At 43.6% G+C, this 21055-nt stretch overlaps 1 protein-coding gene across 3 annotated transcripts in view; it reads left to right on the top strand.

Moving 5' to 3' along the window:
* Positions 1–21055, top strand: part of NOX4 (NADPH oxidase 4) — a 121900-nt gene that overhangs the window by 39617 nt on the left and 61228 nt on the right. For all 3 annotated transcript variants that reach the window (XM_064169752.1, XM_064169742.1, XM_064169734.1), the window contains one exon: positions 13684–13744. In XM_064169752.1, the coding sequence (XP_064025822.1) occupies positions 13684–13744 (61 nt within the window). The remainder of the gene's footprint in view (positions 1–13683; positions 13745–21055) is intronic.

The raw sequence follows: 21055 nt of genomic DNA, 5'->3' as shown, positions 1-21055 counted from the left end.
CTATTGAAGCTGGTGTACTGGCTGAGATTTCCTTATCTTGCACTTCAGGTGCTTTCTTTCCAACCTGCAGTCCAACTCCAGGTTAGGAGTGTCTGTTAGTATCATTGACCTTGATGTGAGATGGTTGTGACAATTAACAAGGCAGGAATTATAAAATATGTTGTTATTTTTATTTCTGGAAAGCCCTGCCCACAACTGTATACAAATTAGTCAATTTTGGGTTCTAATTCATTCAGGAAAATCTTCACAGGGATGCTTATGGGCAATTCGTTCATTTAGGAGAACCAGAAGAATTGGAAAAGTTTTGCCACAAAATGGCTTTGCCTCACTTACAAATAAAAGGCAGCCCAGAGTCCTGGGGAACGTCTGTGCTGCCTATGGCGGTAGAGTAGGAATTTCAAGTTAGTCCCTGGCTCCTTTGGGGCAGTGTTGGAACTGCTTGGGATCTTGGTAGCCGTTGAGAGGCTTCTAGATCTTCCCAGGCTCTAGCAGGGTGCTGGGAAAGAGGCAGATTATCTCTGACTTGATCCTGGTTCCTTTTGGCGTGAAGGTTTGCAGAGGTGCAGGCAGCATCTCTTGCAGATGTGCAGAGCACAGTGTCAGTGGCACTTCTCACCATGTTGTGAGACACTTAACACCTTCTGATAAACTTGAGACACTTCAGTTTCCAGGTAGTTGAGGCCCAAAACATCATGACTAAGCCAGCCTGAATCACAAGGCAGAGCAGAACACGTCCAAGTCAAGAGCAGTGAACTAGAGCAGAGAACGTGTAGAATAGAGCAGCACACACTGAGGCTGCTCAGTGAGGCAGAGGTAGTTCTGTGAAGCAGAGGCAGCACAACTGCTTGCAACTTGACTCAGTTTATTTTATTTGCCTGAGGGTGATGGCTCCTTTGGCCACAGATTCACCAATCAGAATGACATTTGCAAAACTGATCATATCAGGTGAAACCAGGGCTTGCTTACCTTTATATGGGCAAGACACTAACAAGTGTCATCGAGTCAGTCATCAGCAAGTTTGCAGATGACACTAAGCTGGGGGCAGATGTGACTGAGCTGGAGGGCAGAAGGGCTCTGCAGCGGGACCTTGACCGCCTGGACAGATGGGCAGAGGCCAATGGGATGGGGTTCAATAGCTCCAAGTGCAGGGTGCTGCACTTTGGCCACAACAACCCCATGCAGAGATACAGGCTGGGGTCGGAGTGGCTGGAGAGCAGCCAGACAGAGAGGGATCTGGGGGATGCTGATTGATACCCGCCTGAACATGAGCCAGCAGTGTGCCCAGGTGGCCAAGAGAGCCAGTGGCATCCTGGCCTGCATCAGGAATGGTGTGGTCAGCAGGAGCGGGGAGGTCATTCTGCCCCTGTACTCTGCACTGGTCAGACCACACCTCGAGTACTGCGTTCAGTTCTGGGCCCCCCAGTTTAGGAAGGACACTGAGATGCTTGAGCGTGTCCAGAGAAGGGCGACGAGGCTGGTGAGAGGCCTCGAGCACAAGCCCTACGAGGAGAGGCTTAGGGAGCTGGGGTTGTTTAGCCTGGAGAAGAGGAGGCTCAGGGGTGACCTTATTGCTGTCTACAACTACCTGAAGGGTGGTTGTGGCCAGGAGGAGGTTGCTCTCTTCTCTCAGGTGGCCAGCTCCAGAACAAGAGGACACAGCCTCAGGCTGCGCCAGGGGAAATTTCGGCTCGAGGTGAGGAGAAAGTTCTTCACTGAGAGAGTCATTGGGCACTGGAATGGGCTGCCTGGGGAGGTGGTGGAGTCGTCGTCCCTGGGGCAGTTCAAGGCAAGGTTGGATGTGGCACTTGGTGCCATGGTCTAGCCTTGGGCACTGTGGTAAAGGGTTGGACTTGATGATCTGTGAGGTCTCTTCCAACCTTGGTGATACTGTGAAATACTGTGAAGTACTTAAACACCTGTGGGCAGATAAGCCTAAAGCATCAGAGCTTCTTACTAAGCAGCGGGGCTAACTTATAGTTAGCATAGCATAATGCTGGAGAAGGCAACACAGAGAAGCAGAGAGCATGTTAAGACAGAGGCAATGGCAGTAACAGCAAGCAAGCATGCAGGAAGCACATTGTGTCTACCTGCTCATCTCTTTTGTCAATACAGCCTGAGATTAATGGGCCTTTGGACACAGAATAGCCAATCAGAATGACAGTTAGCCAAGTTTGACTGTAGTGGATGAAGCCATAAGCTTACTTTACCCAAATTTGGGAAAACATAGGCCTTGCACGAGGCAGGCACAAGCCAAGTGTATGTACCTTGGTTACCACAGGATGTGAACAGGAGTAAAACAACTATGGGCAAGCCAGGATCTTTAGGCTCAGTGGACTTCAGGTTCTTTGTCCTCTTTCCTGTGGTTGCTTCTCCTATCAGCAGAAGGAGAGAGAGCAGAAAAACATGTCTGGGCAAGCCAGGACAAGCCTAGCACAACAGAAGGGTTGTAAGGGGACAAATGATCTTTGTTTGTTTCTACATGATAAACACTTCTAAGGAGATTTCCCTTTCAGACTAAGTGTGCAATATGGTCTAGAGATCAGACCACCCAAAGAATCATATAATCAGTCATTTAGTTCCAGCCCCTCTACCATGAGCAGGGACACCCTACCCTAGATCAGGCTGGCCAGAGAAACATCAGAAGTCTCTGTAGTGCTCTGCTTCTAAAGACTAGACATTTCTTTATAGTTTTGTGGAAGAAGTGTGGAACTCCTGTGCTGTGGAATTCAGTTTAAATGTGATTGTCCACAACAATCTTTTAAAGGCTGTAGAAAATAATCATTAATAATAGTATGAATTTCTAGTAGTAAGGTTGATCCTTCATTGCAGTTCATATATTCCACTCTTTAGTGTAGAAAGCCCCAGATCTTAACAAAACTAAACTTAAAAAGCCCACAAAATTTATGGAGATCCTTCCAGCTTTTTTTTTTTACATTTTGGGTAGTGTTTCCTTTGGCTTTATTCTTGTTGCTCTTTGCTCTTTGTTTTAACTTGTGTGCACAAGAAGAAACTAAGGTTTGCAGTTTACAGTAGCATTGTTCTTCTTTCCATCTCCATCTTACATTTTCCTCTTGATGTTGAGTTCCCTCTCCTTCCAGACACTTAACTGCACTACTGACTATTTGCAGCAGCATGAAGCTATGGTACTGACTGTTCCTATATTTACTAATGCAATCAAAAGTGGATTCACATTCAGAATATATATTGGTGTCTTAGCAGAAAAAGTCACTCTTCTTACATTTCTGGAGTTTCTTGCGTTGGTATGTAGTGATTGCAGTAAGCCTTATGGAAGTAGCTTTCTGGTTTTCAGATGCTTCAGAATATGTGCTGGGTCTTTTCATGTCATCTCTGCTGCTGAATCTCCTACACAGTCTATGAAAGCCACAAGCAAGATGACTTAGCTTCTAAAATGCTGTGTTTGTCTCTCTCTTCAGAATCCGTGCAGGAAACCAGCATGACATTTCACATCAACATGATGCATATGGTCAATGCCCCTTTACTGAAGCTAAGAGTGATGCTTATATAGTGGCTAATACAACATGTATAATTCTGATAGGTTTCATAGCAGAAATATGGGCTGTCCACATGCACAGAGGCAGAGCTAACTGACCAGCCCCCCTTAGTCCCCCTCGCGCAGCTAGATACAGACAACAACTTCTTTGCCAGCCTTCTTCAAGGCTATTTTTCTCCTGCAGCTGTGCCTCCCTACCAGAATGACCTAACGTTACCCTTCCTACTTTCCTTATTTCAGACTGCTCAGTTCTGCCTGAAGCCCAACACTAAAAGACTGGTGTCTACTCCCAGCACCTCATAAAGCTTGGTAACTTTGTCATTTTAGTAGTGTTGATTCACTAGTGGCAAAAGAGTGCAGGAAACAGTTCCATCACTTCATGTGGAGATACGCCTGTGACAAACTTTGAAATAAGGACAAAACCAAGATACTGGTGGATAGTATGCTGAACATGAGCCAGCAGTGTGCCCAGGTGGCCAAGAGAGGCAATGGCATCCTGGCCTGAATCAGGAACAGTGTGGCCAGTAGGACAAGGGAGGTTATTCTTCCCCTGTACTCAACACTGGTCAGGCTACACCTTGAGTGCTGTGTCCAGTTCTGGGCCACTCAATTCAGGAGAGATGTTGAGGTGCTGGAACATGACCAGAGAAGGGCAACTAGGCTGGTGAAGGGCCTGGAACACAAACCCTATGAGGAGAGGCTGAGGGAGCTGGGGGTTGTTTAGCCTGGAGAAGAAGAGGCTAAGGGGTGACCTCATTGCTGTCTGCAACCACCTGAAGGGAGGTTGTAGCCAGGTGGGGGTTGGTCTCTTCTCCCAGACAACCAGCAACAGAACAAGGGGGGAGAGTCTCAGGTTGTGGTGGGGGAGGTCTAGGCTGGATGTTAGGAGGAAGTTGTTGGCAGAGAGAGTGATTGGCATTGGAATGGGCTGCCCAGGGAGGTGGTGGAGTTGCCATCCCTGGAGGTGTTAAAGAAAAGCCTGGCTGAGGCACTTGGTGCCATGGTCTAGTTGACTGGATAGGGTTGGGTGCTAGGTTGGACTGGATGATCTTGGAGGTCTCTTCCAACCTGGTTGATTCTATAATTCTTTTCTATGATTCTATTTTTCTAAATTTGGAGACAGGTCAGATCTTAGGTTGGGTGAAACTTCTGCTTTGCAACAAGCATCCACAACTGTAGGATCAAATACTTTGTTCTCTCAAATTAATGTCAGTTTTGGTTGTCACTGAGTGCAGTTGTGTCTCTGTTTTTCTTTGGAACTGAAATCTGTGTTGCACACAGAAGATATTGTTTTGCCCTTCTGGTGTGAGTTCAGAGCTGAGTTAGACTGCTGTCTGAGTACCTTAAAATTTAAAATTCTTTCTTCTGGTGCATGCATGGAACAGTGTGAGCTGCTCAAAGCTGCTTTTTTTTTTTGGGGGGTGGTATCAATTCTAAACTAGAAGTACTGTCTGAAAAGAAAACAGTCCAGATAGTACATGCAGTATCGTCAAAACTTTTTGACTTGTCTTTCTTGTGATGGCTATGGAGAAGAGTCTAGTAGATACTGTGGTGATTGAATGAGGCCATTTGCTTTATCCTCTTGGCTGAAGGTGAATTGCTGATGGAAAGGCTTTGTTAAGTTTTGTTTTGTGGCAACAGCATAGATCTGCTATTTGGAATAGTAATTGTACTCTTTTTTTTTTCCCTGCTGAAACATTTGATCTCAAAGGATTGTCCTCTTCTATTTCTGATAATGGTGTGTGCACAATAAATTATCCTTTCAGGTATTTTGACACTTCACCATACCAAAGTATCTGAAGTATTACTTTAACACCCAAGAAATGAGATGTCAGAGTTGTATGCATTCTATGTAGATAGTGAGATAACACCTTTGTCATGCAGAACAAAGGAGAGTGCCCTTTACTACTGCATAGTTCTGTAGTATGAGGACAAGACACTTTCCCCAGAGACATTCAGAAAAGGAGCCAAACTTAAATCCTCCAAACCACATTAGTACATGGACTGGAGAAGCTGTTAGTTCCTGGAAACCTCTTTTGAATGCTGTGGATGCTGGAGAGGAGGAGTTCTTTTAGAGTTTCTGGGAACTGAATTCTGCATGCTGTAGTTCCTGTCTAGTGACTTCAGTGACCTGACCGCAATTCTTTTCTTCATTGAAGTTGCTCAGGCAAATAATCTGTATTGAATTTTCCTGAGATCCAGGACACAGTTTTATTATAAGTGATGAAACAATAAATCTTAGCCCACTAAGCTCAGGCTCTTCAGGCAGAGAAAAAGCATTTCCTGTTCTGTACGGATCGATTTTCACTGGCTGACCTGACATAGATTTTCACTCCTTTCTTCATCATTTCTTCTGACCCAGCACCATTGGTAGGATGCACCCTCCTGTCCTTCAAGTGTCATTTAAGCATCCAGGATCCCTTTTGCAATAAAATAAAGACCCACTTGTTATTAAGATAATAGGTGAAAATGTGAAGATGTTAATCTATATTGTAAGAAGTTGACTGTCCACATAGAGTATCACTTCTTTTGCTCCCATGAACATTGAAACATTAAATATATTTGATTAATGTCCTTGTACTTTACTTGTACCTAGAAAGATGTCTGGCACCTTGTCTGTCATCCCAACACATATCTGGAGCTTTGTATTTGTTGTCTTCTCAGGTTAAGGTTGTTTTAGCATTGTAGCTGACCTTTGGGGATTTTTTAATTAACACAGACATGTATCCCACCACAGTCTAGTTTATACTCAGACACAGGTAACGTGCTTAAACTTTTGCTGAGGTTTCTGTGCCTCTCTCTTTAAGACATACTCATCATATCCACTGAATAGTAGCCTTACAAGAGGGGACAATAGAATAGAATAGAATTAACCAGTCTGGAAGAGACTTTCACAGTCATCCGGTCCAACTGTTAGGAGGAAGTTCTTGACAGAGAAAGTGATTTACCATTGCAAGGGCTGCCCAGGGAGTTGGTGGAGTCACTGTCCCTGGAGGTGTTGAAGAAAAGCCTGGCTGAGGCACTTAGTGCCATGATCTAGTTGACTGGATAGGGTTGGGTGCTAGGTTGGACTGGCTGATCTTGGAGGTCTCTTCCAACCTGGTTGATTCTGCAATTCTATGATTACCTAAAATAAGTTTGTGGCTGTACATAAGAAATTATAGTATTGTACCTATATGTCTCAGAGCCTTTATTTACTCATACATTTTCTACTTATAAGCATTTTGTTTTGATTTGATGTTTTGCAGATTTCCTTGTTACTTCTGCACCTCTGTTTAAGCTCATTTGATATCTGGATTTAGGCATGGTGGGATTACAAGATGATAGCCCTGATCTGTGCATTTGCATTTTTGGGCTTTATGCCTTGTCAGAAGGCTCTCAGGAAATGATACATGAGTATAAACAACATCACATGTAACACATTTGCTTTTCTAAGAGAAAACCATCATTTTGCAGAGCCAAGATTGTCTTTATCCCTAAATAATCCAGAGATCATTTTAAATCAGCAAAGGTATTAACAGTTCAGCAATGAAGTTTTAGCTCTGAGCTTCTTTTAACCAAGAAATTTTGCACTATGAAGGAGACCTGGAGCTGATGGAGAAACATGTGTCCTGTACTGTAAACTTGAGAAATAAACTGTCCATAACAGGAAAGGCCTAGGGGCCAAATTCTGAACTACTTCATTAAAAAAAAAATAAATTAAAAAAAGTGGAAATTTGCCTGAGCAAAAAGTATGTAAGGACATCAATATCTAAGTTCATGCAGACAGATAAATACAATAACCCCAAAATCTAACATAATGACATGCTAATAAGATTTGTTAAATATCTTGTGCAAACAGTTATGAAACTTGTCCTTTATGAGACGATTTACAGAGCATTTGGAGAAATGCAGATATTGTGGAGCGTTTTGCTGGCAGACACTTGTCTGTCTTCCAAGAAGAGCTTGTCTGCTCTTCATGGAAGTAGAAAATCTACCAGATGTTTGACAAAGAATTTAAGTAAAACAAAAATAGAATAGATTAATACTGGAGATGCCTTCAGTACTTCCTTAAACTTGTTTGTTTGGTTTGGTTTTGGGCTTGATGTTTTGGGGTCTGTATAAAACCTAAGTAAGCATTCACTTTCCTTTAAACTTGCAAATCTGACTCTTTTTGATCAAGGGAGCACAGAAATTGTTGCACTCGGGTTCACTAAATCCTGAGTCCTTTAAATAGTCCTCTTATGAGCACATTTTTTATTCTAATGATATGATGAAAGTAAATGCACAATGTTTAACAAGCATCCACTGCCTGGTGTGTTATCTCCCGTTAGAGGTAATGCTTCTAGATCAGGTCAGGTTGGAGAAAGGTCTAGGGACTGTGAGAGAATGTCAACATGAGAGAAAAACAGGAACAACTTTTAAGCATGAGCACAGTTAACACATGGACAGAATACTGGAGGAATCATAGAATCATAGAATCAACCAGGTTGGAAGAGACCTCCAAGATCATCCAGTCCAACCTAGCACCCAGCCCTATCCAGTCAACTAGATTCAGTCAGGGTTGGAAGGGACCACAAGGATCATCTACTTCCAACCCCCCTGCCATAGTCAGGGACACCCTACCCTAGATCAGGCTGGCCAGAGTCCTATCCATCCTGGCTTTAAACACCTCCAGGGATGGGGCCTCAACCACCTCTCTGGGCAACCCATTCCAGGCTCTCACCACTCTCATGCTCAACAACTTACTCCTCACCTCCAGCCTGAGCCTACCCAGCTCCAGCTTTGCTCCATTCCCCCTAGTCCTGGCACTCCCTGATATCCTTAAAAGTCTCTCCCCAACTTTTTTGTAGGCCCCCTTCAGATACTGAAAGGCCACAGTGAGGTCACCTGGGAACCTGCTCTTCTCCAGACTGAACAGCCCCAACTCTTTCAGTCTGTCCTCATAGCAGAGGTGCTTCAGCCCTCTGAGTATCTCAGTAGCCCTTTTCTGGACACACTCCAGCACATACTTAAAATGACTGGGAGTGGGATTTAGCCTTGCAAAATACTGTGTGTGCTGCTAAGGTCGTTTGGAGGGACACAGCTTTCTTCAAGGTGTTGGTGATCTGACTAGAAAACCTATAGATGCTTCAATGGTTCTTTTCATTAGTGCCCCACACCACTGAGGACCAGTTAGTGTGAGTCTGGAGATGACCCATGGAGGTTCCATCAGGGATGATAGAGAAGGAGCTTTCTGTGCCATTCATTTTGCTTGTTCATGGGTTTGTCAGCTCAGTGTAGTGTTTCTTGGCAATGTATTTGCATACCCTTGGAGAGAGCAGCCTTGGGCAGAAACATTGCTCTATTGCCTTTTATTTCTTCAGAGACAAAGGCTTGCATTCTGAGCATCCTGTAATGTGGTTTGTTTTTAATACTGGCTTGTACCTTGAAGTGCATGAATTATATGGGCTGAATATTGCTAGCATTGAAACAATTTATAGAATCAGTACAGCAAAGAGTTGTGTTTTCTTGAGGTGAAGAAGTGAAAACAATGGAGAAATGCTCATAGCTTGAGACTTAAAAAAACAAACCAAAGAGATTGAGTCTTAAAAAACCCAAACAAACCAAAAACAAACACAGAGAGTAAGTTTACAACTGAGACTTCGAGGTGTGAAGTAGCAAATGCTGAACTACAGACTCAGAGGATTTAGTAGGTGTGGATTTATGGTCTGTGTTGCAGATGAAGTTAGATGCCAGATGACCAGAATGATCCTTTCTGACACTGCAGCTGAACTCAGCACTCCACAGTGCTGTGGTGTGCTTTTTCCACTAGCTAAACTGCAGGTGTTTGGGGCTGTACAACAAGAAGTGTAAGGGAATGGAAGGCTAAAGGGAAAAGTGTTTGGGGTAGGTTTCTGCAGCTAGAGTGCTAGCAAAGAATCAACTTTGCGGTGGGGCTCTGGCTGAAGCAATGAGTACTTAGAATCATAGAATCAGAATCAACCAGGGTGGAAGAGACCTCCAAGATCATCCAGTCCAACCTATTACCCAGCCCTATCCAATCAACTAGATCACAGCACTAAGTGCCTCAGCAGGTCTTTTTTTGAACACCGCCAGGTATGGTGGCTGTGGTCTCAACCTTGATCATCCAGACAACCCTTAGCACTTAAATCATAGTATCATAGAATCATGGAATCAACCAGGTTGGAAGAGACCTCCAAGATCATCCAGGCCAACCTATCACCCAGCCCTATTCAGTCAACTAGACCATGGCACCGAGTGCCTCATCCAGTCTCTTCTTGAAGACCCCCAGGGACGGTGCCTTCACCACCTCCCTGGGCAGCCCATTCCAGTGGGAAATCACTCTCTCTGTGAAGAACTTCCTCCTAACATCTAGCCTATACCTCCCCTGGCACAACTTGAGACTGTGTCCCCTTGTTCTATTGCTGGTTGCCTGGGAGAAGAGGCCAACCCCATGGTTAGGATTTCCCCACCTTCAGATATGTTATATTGTCTAATGATGTCTTCTCGTTAAGATATCTGCAGGGCCAAGTCTCTTAACAAGGAAAGCCTTTAGATGGAATCTGATTTGCAGAGTAACATGAAGCAGGAAATTGATTAGTGCTATTTTGGATCATCTCCTAGCTTTTGAAGCAGAGTTGTGTTTAGAAGAGTAACTCCTCAGATTAACTTTTTTTTCCCCTCAGGAATTTGCTTCTTATGGGATGCAAACAAGGGTAACCCAGTGTAACAAAGTTCACCTCCTATGAGTCAGACTGAAGTCTAGCTACTATTTTTTGGCTACCTTTATATAGCATGCCTATGTTTGTCATCACTCCTCTTCATTTTCTAATGCCAGGATGATTCATTGTAGGAATGTTTATGTCAGTTGTCTATGTAACCAGACAAGCTGCAGCTTACTGAGCTTCTGAAGTTCATGTTTTATTTCTACGGTTGACAAAGTTGAAAACTTTTTATTATTGTCTTTATTATTATTATTTGCTTTCCCTCTCTATAGGGGGAACTAAGTTAGCCATGTTTAGTTCTCTCCTCCTCACTTTCCTTGCTCTTCCTCTTTCCCAAACATGCTAAGTCTTTAATGTGTTTTTCTTGATCTGCATAATGGTTTGTCTGAGTCTGGAGCAAGGATCTAACAGTGATTAGTTCACTCTGTGTTCATGTAAAAACAAAGCATAGCAGACAATTAAAAAGCTGAGGAGGGACTTTTTAGGCTATCAGGTAGTGACAGGACTAGGGAGAAAGGAGCAAAGCTGGAGTTGGAGAGATTCAGATTGGACATGAGGAGGAAGTTGTTCACCATGAGAGTGGTGAGAGCCTGGAATGGGTTGCCCAGGGAGGTGGTTGAGGCCCCATTGCTGGAGGTGTTTAAGGCCAGGCTGGATGATACTGTGGCCAGCCTGCTCTAGGGTAGGATGTCCCTGCCCATGGCAGGGGGATTGGAACTAGACGATCCTTGTGGTCCCTTCCAACCTTGACTGATTCCATGATCCTATGATCCCATTGAGAATTGTGTTCACTATATACAACTGATAAATACATTTCAAGTATATGTTAATCTCTTAGAGCATTAAACATTAAAGTTTATTAAAAAATATTATCTGTATTTTAGCATAGAGACAAGTAGTAGAGCAGTAGTTACTGGAGAGTGTAATTAATTTGTTTGTTTATAAGCATTAACTTCTCCAGGGATTGTTGCAAATGCCCTATGTGATCATTTGCATTTGTAGTTCAAGTTCTCTTGGAAAAAAAAAAAGGGGGGGGGGGGGGAGTTAAAGAGTATGGAAAAGTGGCTTTTTCATCACAATATAGGATCATTTTTATTCAATTAGTTTTATCTACATACAAAATGCTATTCTCAATGCTTTGAATGCAAAACTAGGTACAAAAAATACAAATAGCTATTCTAAACTTGCTCACGTCTGATGAGCAGCTCTAAGGAAATCTACCAAATTGCCAATGCTAAAACATGGTTTGGTTTCTCTAAGGGTGTAAGCCTGCACAGCTATATTTAATTTAACAGAATTTCTTTGGGTTTCAAAATTTTTTTTGAAAGGTGGCCAAATAGTGACAGATAACTTGATTAGTGTAGACATTCCCACCTGTAAAATGCTCCACGTTTTAAAGGTATAGATGGCTTGAGGTTAGAGTGAGATTAATATAGGTTCACATAATTGCACAATCTGCCACAGTTGGTTTATGTCCCATAACATTTTAATCAAAGGAGCGCTGCAAACGAGGTTCATTTAACTCTTCAAAATGCCAGCAGAGCTACTGAAAAGCCTACTACTTGTGACCTTTTGCTTAACAATATCTAGAATCATAAAATCACAGAATCAAACAGGTTAGAAGAGACCTCCAAGATCATCCAGTCCAAACTAGCACCCAGCCCTAGCCAGTCAACTAGACCATGGCAATAAGTGCCTCAGACAGGCTTTTCTTCAACACCTCCAGGGACGGTGACTCCACCACCTCCCTGGGCAGCCCATTCCAATGCCAATCACTCTCTCTGCCAACAACTTCCTCCTGACATCCAGCCTATACCTCCTCTGGCACAACTTGAGATTGTGTCCCCTTGTTCTGTCTGGGAGAAGAGACCAACCCCCACCTGGCTACAGCCTCCCTTCAGGTGTCCCTTCTCATTACAGACTACTTAAGCTAGTGAGTTACCTGCTTAGAAAGCACTGCTTTTTTTATGGAAAGCTATTTAAAAGAAATAATTTGCATTTCAAGATTTTCTAACTTTTACAGTTTCCTCTTGAACAGTGTACTGTGCAATAGGGAAAAAATAAGGGGCTGCATACAGCTTTCATAGAATCAACCAGGTTGGAAGAGACCTCCAAGATCATCCAGTCCAACCTAGCACCCAGTCCTATCCAGTCAACTAGACCATGGCACTAAGTGCCTCAGCCAGGCTTTTCACCACAATACAGCTAATAGTCACCGAATTGTTTCTTAGGGCTCCCAGATTAAAAGGAAGGGAGGGAGGTTAATCCAAGTACTATTTGCCAAAATGCATTTCACCTGAAGCAGCTTCAGTCCCTAGTCTCTTGCCCTGTCACCACACACGATGGTAAAAAGAGAACCTTCATGAAGTATTTGACACTTGCACATGACATCCTGGTCACCAAATTGGAAAAGCATGGACTTGAGGGGTGAAGCTACTTTTGTTTAAGATACAGATGTATTCCTTGAGTTTAAGTCATCTCAGAATTTATATTTGTCTGTAACAGCAGGGAAAAAAAAAAGACAGAAATGTCATCTATTGAGTGTTGGATTCATGGTGGAGCTTGGATCAATCATCAACAGGTTCTAACAAAGGCATCAAAATGCAGTAGCATTATCTTCTATCAAAAAAAACCCCAATCATGTTGGTTTATAAAAGGAAAGTGAAGAACCTTTTCCTGAGGAACAGCTGCTTGTCTTGATCATGTATGAATTCTTCTGATGTACCTATAAAAGCCTGTCCAGGCAGCACTTTGAAATTTCCCTTTGACTAACAAGGAACAAAACTGAGGGGGCATCCTGAACCTTTGGCATGGCTTGACTGGAGTTTTTTAATATGCAGTGGGGGAGATAAGACTGTGAATAATACCATTCCTATGTTGATAATCACAAGGTGAGGGCATGGGTGCAGAGTGAGAGAATAGTGACTGCAAATTGATTTTTATGCTGTGCCATGCAATCTGATGTTTTTCCTTTGCAAATTATACGCTCTTGTGAAGTGCAGAAAAATCTCAGTTTCCACTTAGGAGAAAGCCTGAGCTGTGTGAGAATGAACACCCTGAAAATGCTTGTTCAAAAATCAGGAGTCAGTTAAATGCCTTGGTTTAGGAGTGATTGGACTCTCCCTGATTTTGAATAGTGGCAATAGTAGTGGGCATGTTTGTGTATCTTCACTTGATATCATTGCTAACTAAGTCTTAGTGAAGTAGCTGGTGCAGATCACACCCCCAGACAAGCCCTTTCTTCTGTGACCAAAAAGAAGGGGTTAAGACTGAGTGTAGCCTAGCCATACCTGACTTCCTGAACTATACTGATGCTAGGCTTGCTTTTTAAAGCATATAGCTCTGGTGTGGCTCTTCAAGAATGACCTCTTTACACCAGGTTCTGTCTTAAGAATTGTACTTTGAATGCATTTTGTTATTTTCTGGTTACTCAGAAGTGGTTCTTAATGTATTTAATATTTTTAGTGCCCTACAGATACCAAAGCAACGTTTGGGGTCCACCTTAAAGTAGTAGGAGACTGGACAGGTATGTAGAAAAAAAAAAATCTCTTCAGAGACAAATCCCTTTACTCAACCTGTTATCTCTTTCTGGCTTTAGCACAATTGCACTTTGATTCTGGTGTATTCCATCTAGAGCCCATTCATGCTTGCTTTCCCAAAGTTGTTTTTATTCCATCCTTGATGCAACCTCTGCTTTATTCAGCTGTACGTTTCTTCAGATAATGTGTTTTTCCAACCACTAATATATCTTCTGATTGCAGTGTAATACTTTTCAGTGTTTCTGCCTCTTTTTCTTACTTTTGGGAAGCCTGCTGCCCAAGCACAGTGCAGTGCCTCCGTGCACAGTAGTGTCTGCAGAAATGCTGAAATGTGCGGCTCCCAGATAAGAGAATTTTGATGCCAGCAGTCTGGGTGGTTGCCAGGTTAATTAACGCCTATGGTACCCTGAGATTACAGGTTTCTTTCATGTTCTTCCATGCTCTTCCATTGCTCTTTGAACATCCTACAGACAGAGGGGTGTAAGCCAGGATTCCCTGCAGAGTAGAATGGTGATTTGCTGTTCCTGGTGACAGTTGTATACTCAAGTGATAGTTGTCATTATTCCCTGGTGACTGGCATAGCATACCATCTCTTTGTAAGGAAGAGAAATACACAACACCAGCATGTTCATTTCTCAGGAAGAAATGTTTTTCATGTTAAGTTGTGTCAGTTTGCTTGTTGGGGGAACTAAGTTAAATCAGCTTGTAGCCCTAAAAGGCATTAGACCAGTTCGGGGCATGAATCTGTTGAGCTGGCTGGTCCAGCTGTGTACTTCACTGTGGAGGTCACTGAAATGTTAACAGGCAGAGGTTGAGAGGGCAATGCTGTGTGCATATCTGATCCATAATCAATTTGATTTTCTAGTTTTGCCTGAAGTATATGGCCAGACAGAGGCAGATTATGGGCCTAATTGGAATCAGAATCATAGAATCAACCAGGTTGGAAAAGACCTCCAAGATCATCCAGTCCAACCTAGCACCCAGCCCTGTCCAATCAACTAGACTATGGCACCAAGTGCCTCATCCAGGCCTTTCCTGAACACCTACGGGGTGGTGAGTCCAGCACCTCCCTGGGCAGCCCATTCCAATGCCAATCACTCTCTCTGGGAAGAACTTCCTCCTAACATCCAGCCTATACTTCCCCCAGCACAACTCGAGACTGTGTTCCCTTGTTCTATTGCCTGGGAGAAGAGACCAACCCCCACCTGGCTACACCTCCCTTCAGGTAGTCGTAGGCAGCAATGAAGTCCCCCCTGAGCCTCCTCCTCTCCAGGCTAAACACCCCCAGCTCCCTCAGCCTCTCCTGACGGGGTTGTACTACAGCTTTGTTGCCCTTTCTCTGGACATGTTCCAGTATCTCGACATCTCTCTTGAATGGAGGGGCCCAGAACATGTGGTCATTCATACCTGGGAGGGGATAGTAGGCTGTTGGGACAAGTGTGATGGAGAAGTACTAGCTAAATGAGTTTTCCAGAATTGGCATCTTTGAAGTCTTCCAGTTGCCTCTGTGGCATGAATATTACACCAAGTTGGGAGGGAATGACCATCTCCTGGAGGGTAGGAAGATGCTGCAGAGAGACATGGACAGGCTGGGTCAATGGGCTGAGGCCAATGGTATGAGATTCAACAGGACCAAGTGCACAATAACCCCATGCAGTGATAGAGACTGGTGGATGAATGGCTGGAGAGCAGCCTGGCAGAGAGGGACCTGGCGGTGCTGGTTGACAGCCAGCTGAACATGAGCCAGCAGTGTGCCCAGGTGGCATGGAAGGCCAGTGGCATCTTGGCTTGTACCAGGAATGTGGCCAGCAGGACTAGGAATGTAATTCTGCTCCTGCTCTCAGCACTTGTGGGGCCTAAACTTGAGCACTCTGTGCAGCTCTGGGCCCCTCACTGCAAGAAGGATATTGAGGTGCTGGAGTGGATCCAAAGGGGTGTGATAAGACTGGTAAAGGGGCTGGAAGGAAAGTCTTATGAGGAGAGGCTGAGGGAGCTGGGGTTGTTCAGCCTGGAGAAGAAGAAACTTAGGACCTTATCACTCTCTACAACTACCTGAAAAGAAGTTGTAGTCAAGTAGGGGTCAGGCTCTTCTCCCAGGCAACTAGTGACAGGACGAGAGGTCTGAAGCTGTGCCCAGGAAGGTTTAGGCTGGGTATTAGGACATGCTTCCTCATGGGAAGTGTGATTGGGCACTGGAATGGACTGCCCAAGGAGATAGAGGTCTTTAAGAAAGATTAGGTTTGGCACTTGGTGACATGGTTCAGCTGATGCTGTAGCGTTAGGTTATAGACTGGATTTGATCTCAGAGGTCTTTTCCAGCCTTGGTGATTCCGTGATTCTGTAATTGATCTGTAACTGATTACTATTAGCACTGAAATGTTATTCTCTCAACTCAGTATCTGTATTCTTCATTGAGAGGCAGCTCTGCTTAGGTAGGAATGTACCAGGTTCAGGACACTGTCTCATTACAGACACTATTTCTTATACTGGCTTTGCTAAATAGGGATATCTCTCCCAAAGTCAGATATGCTGTCAAGAAGCATGGGGTTTACCCAACCCTTTATGTCTCATCTCTACCGTGGAGCCCTGTTCTCACTCAGTCTCTTAAGTTCTGTGACAATTAATGGTCTCTAATCCTCTAACTGAGGAAGGATTATTATATTTGCCACATTCCTTATAATCTTTCTTAAGTGTGCTCTAATGGCTGCTTCTGGAGACAGGATACTGGGCTGGAGGAGTTCTTGTGCTATATACTGTCATTTGAGCTCGTCACATAACCTATTCTCTCAGCCTTTATCCTATTTATTAACATTCTCTTTTGTATCACATCTTCACGTTCCTGACAGTTTATGCCTGACACCAAAGAAAGCTTAAGAATTTATTTCAGAGAACTCAATTGCAAGCCTAAATGAAAGGACAACAGAAGTGTGCTATGAGATGCAGATGAAGAACCAGTTAGTTTCAGAGATTTCTCCTTTCATGGGCTTCAGCTTCTTCTGCCTGCATCTGGGAGTTGTGGGAGAGGAACTGTTTCCTGCCATTAGCTGTAAGGACTTGAGGGGGAATGCACACTGCTGGCAAACCAATTCTTCAAGGTCAAGTGTCTGACATTGAGCCATGTTTTGAAAATCTATGGTAGACTACCTTGTGGCCTTAATGACTCTTTGGTAGGTTGAGAAAGCAATTGCATGTCAAGAGAAAAGATAAGGCCTCACAAAATTGTCAACTCCTGATAAAAAGCTACTGCTAGTGGAAAGTCATTTGCTGCCTATATCCTAGTGCATATCATTTTAGATGCTCAGTGGAAGAAGCTGAAAGAGGTGGCTTCTGAAAAAGTGACTATAGACATTTTTTGTCATAGGAGCAGATGTTTAGTAGATTTTCAGGCAATTATGTTATTCGCTTGTTAAAGTAGTGACAAAAAAAAAACAGGTAAGAGAGAAAGAAACCTCAGAAATGGTAGCTCTGAGACCTTTGCAAACTAAACAGCAGTACAGACCTCTAAGTGCTGTATTTCTTGCTCCATTGATATCAGATGGTGATTCTGAGCTTAGAAGAGGTGAGAAGAGCTGCCTTTCTCAGAAGCAAATTTGTATAAATGTACAGCATTCCCTCCCATTGTACAGGCAGTGGTGACCTTTAGATAAATTTCCAATACAAATCTATGATCTTTCATTTCTCATTTGTGTTATGGTGGTTCTAATAACTGTATTGTGCTTAGCTTTTACATTCATCACAGAAAACAGAGACACACAGGTACTGTGTGCCCTCATATGCCTGTGTATATCTGAAATGCTTCCCTTTATGGACCTCTGACCTGTTTTGTGTCTAGTTTAGGATGAAATGAGTCAGGCCCCAAGTATGCCTTTTTCTCTTTATTCAATGTAAAGAGGCTCTAGATACACACATCACTCCCTCAGAGGTAGTTTAGTTGACAATTAGAAGTGATTTTTCCTTTGTAAAGATTCCGAACATAATCCTCCCATCTTTTACCATGTTCATTGGGCGTTGTGAATAGTGGAACAGCTATTGCAGACCTTCCTAAAGAATGAATTTGTGATTGTGTAATTGCTATCCTTGTGCTGACATGTGACTGCTTAAGTCAGCACCTGTCGTATGAACAGCATGTGTTGTGCAATTGTGGTTGCTCATACTATTAGTGCAATTAGTTTGTCATATTACAGAGGTTAAACCTATTGCTACAGACCACAGCTTAGTCAGGCTGTCTAGACTTAGACACCCAAGTTATGATGGCTTACAGTGGCTGGCCTGTGGTAATTGAAGACATGAAGCCTTGCAAGTTGAGTTAGCCTGTGGCTCAGTGCTAAGTCAGTGTGTCTTCCGCTGCAGCTGTCTGGCAGTTAATTGCTGCAGAGCTGGTGGATGGCAACTTTAAACCCTGCAGTAACGTTGAAGTCCATGTGAGACTGTCCTTGTGTACTGATCAGAGATGGCTTGGCTAATAAGCTGATACTGTTACTAGCCTCCCTTCTAAACATCTCTTCTGTTCAGCATCTCTCCTCTCTATGTGATCACCTATTTCTTCTTCAGCTTTGAAAAAACCTGTTGACTTAGTATTTGCAGAAGGAGTTCTTGAAAGTATTTTTTGTCCCACTTAGTGTCTAGTTCATCCTCAGTGTTGTCGTCTATCAGCCTTATGCGTCCTCTGTCTTTGCTGCTTGTTTAGTTTTAAAGCTGACATTTCATCTGGCACCACCAGAGGAAAAAAGAGAGGCTCCAGGCCATGCCTTGTGTCCAGCCACTTGACAGCAGTGAAAAAATCCCTGTGGCAGTGTATCAAGACAGCATGTCTCATTCACTAGACAAACTTCAGGGCGTGAGACAGAAAGTGATATTGATGATGCCAAAATAGCAGACTTCTGAAGCCCTGCAGCATGTTTTTTTGTGGAAAACAAATGCACAGCACTCAGAGGTGTTACGGTGGACTGCATGCCTTAAGGCAATAAAACCTTGCTGTTATGTTGCAGCGCTTTGCTGGAACAAATTGAAGTGGGAGCGTGTTTAAAACACTGCTGCTGTAATACATTCTACGGTAATTTCTGTCTTACAGTACTAACATCATCCTGCTGTGTAGTTCCATATGATCCTAGAGACATTGGCAAGTCCTGTCCACTATTCTGAGCAGTATGGTGTTTATTGTAAGGATACCATAAGAGCACTTTAATACCATCCGTTGAATCTGAGACTTCTCTTCCGTAGGTTACTAAATGTGTTTATATGTGCAGAAACTCTCCAGCTAAGCTAGGACAGTTCATAGGGTGCATCACCCTCATAAACTCTCTGAGGAAATACATTTCTGTGCTTAATTCTGTTGTTAGAGCTGAGGATATATGTGGTCACTAAGTTGTTTAGGACTACCTTATTTTGGGTCTGATGTGGGGAGGTTTAGTTGGATATTAGGAAAAAATGTCCTCACCGAAAGGGTTGCCAAGCACTGGAACAGGCTGCCCAGAGAAGTGGTTGAGTCACCATCCCTGGAGGTGTTTAAAAGACATGTAGTAGATGTGGTGCTTGGAGACATAGTTTATCGGTGGACTTAGCACAGTTAGGTTTATGGTTGGCCTCGATGATCTTAACGGTCTTTGTCAACCTAAACCATTCTATGATGTTAATTTTATCAGTTATTGTCATAGTCTTCTGTTTTGGGTTTGGCTGAGCCAGAGTTAATTCTCCTCTAAGCATCCTTCTAGTCCTGTGTTTTTTACAGCAGTAGCTGATAACACAGCAGTGTTTTGGCTGCTGCTGAGCAAGTACCCAGGCTGTGTTTTTCCAACATTTCCCCACCCCAAGAGTGCACTGAGGAGTGGGCAAGATCTTGGCAGAGTACACAGCCAAGCTAGCTGACCCAGAGTGGCCAAAGGGGTATTCCATGCCCTATGACATCAGCTCAGATAGAAGAACGAAGTGAAAGAAGGAAGTGGGAAGGATATTCATCCATGACATCTGTCCTCCAAAGAAATTGCTGCTTGTAGAAGCCCTGCTTCCCAAGACCAACCAAGCGAAGTAGAGAATAGCATATCTCTCTGCTTTCATTTGTTTGCATGGTCTATCACTTGTGCTTATTGTTATTATTAGATTACTTCTAAAATATCACTGGCTTTTGTTATGTTTTCCTCTCTCCCCAGTCCATCTAAGAAGGATAGTGATAGAATGGCTTTGTTGGGCAGCTAGGGCTAAACCATCACATCTTTTTCTTGAAAGGTCCAGTTTTGGAGCAGGAATTTTCAAAGGGGAAACAAACAACAACAAGAAAAAAACAAACAAACCAAAAAATATTTTCCAATTAAACCAAACAATTTTCCAGAATGCAGCAAATGTATAAAAAGATGAATCTTGTTCAACTCCCTGTGGACTAAAACTTGAGACAGCAAAGAATACCCACCCCAGAGACTTTATTCCTAAACTGACAACATTTTAAGGCAGTTGTTTGGGATCATAGAATCATAGAATCAACCAGGTTGGAAGAGACCTCCAAGATCATCCAGTCCAAACTAGCACCCAGCCCTAGACAGTCAACTAGACCATGGCACTAAGTGCCTCAGCCAGGCATTTCTTGAACACCTTCAGGGACAGTGCCTCTACCACCTCCCTGGGCAGCCCATTCCAATGGGAAATCACTCTCTCTGCGAAGAACTTCCTCCTAACATCCAGCCTAGACCTACCCCAGCACAACTTGAGACTGTGTCCCTTGTTCTATTACTGGTTACCTGGGAGAAGAGGACACCCCCCACCTGGCTACAATGTCCCTTCAGGTAGTTGTGGACAGTAATAAGATCACCCCTGAGCCTCCTCTTCTCCAGGCTAAACACCCCCAGCTCCCTCAGCCTCTCCTCATAGGGTTTGTGTTCCAGGCCTCTCACCAGCTTTGTTGCCCTTCTCTGGACATGTTCCAGCACCTCAACATCTTTCTTGAATTGAAGGGCCCAGAACTGGACACAGTACTCAAGGTGTGGCCTGAGCAGTGCTGAGTACATGGGCAGAATAACCTCCCTTGTCCTACTGGCCACACTGTTCCTGATGCTGACTGAGAATCTTTTTTGCATGCTCTCCAGCAGGAAATCAACATACGTTTTGAGTGGCTCTGAAGGAGGAATGATCAAAACTTGCTGGGCTGGAAGGCACTGTTAAATTGTTCAGGTGTATCTATATGACTGTGTTAAGCCCTTGCAGCTCTTGGTTTAGAGAATGCCTGAAGCATCCCAAGACTTGCTATGCATTTCTGTGCTTAGCTGGAATTATCACAGTATCACAGTATTATCAGAGTTGGAAGAGACCTC

The sequence above is a fragment of the Pogoniulus pusillus genome, chromosome 3 (genome assembly GCF_015220805.1).
Source record: "Pogoniulus pusillus isolate bPogPus1 chromosome 3, bPogPus1.pri, whole genome shotgun sequence".
Lineage (NCBI taxonomy): Eukaryota > Metazoa > Chordata > Aves > Piciformes > Lybiidae > Pogoniulus > Pogoniulus pusillus.
Note: the sequence above shows the minus strand (reverse complement) of the source record. Positions and strands in the feature narration are given on the sequence as shown.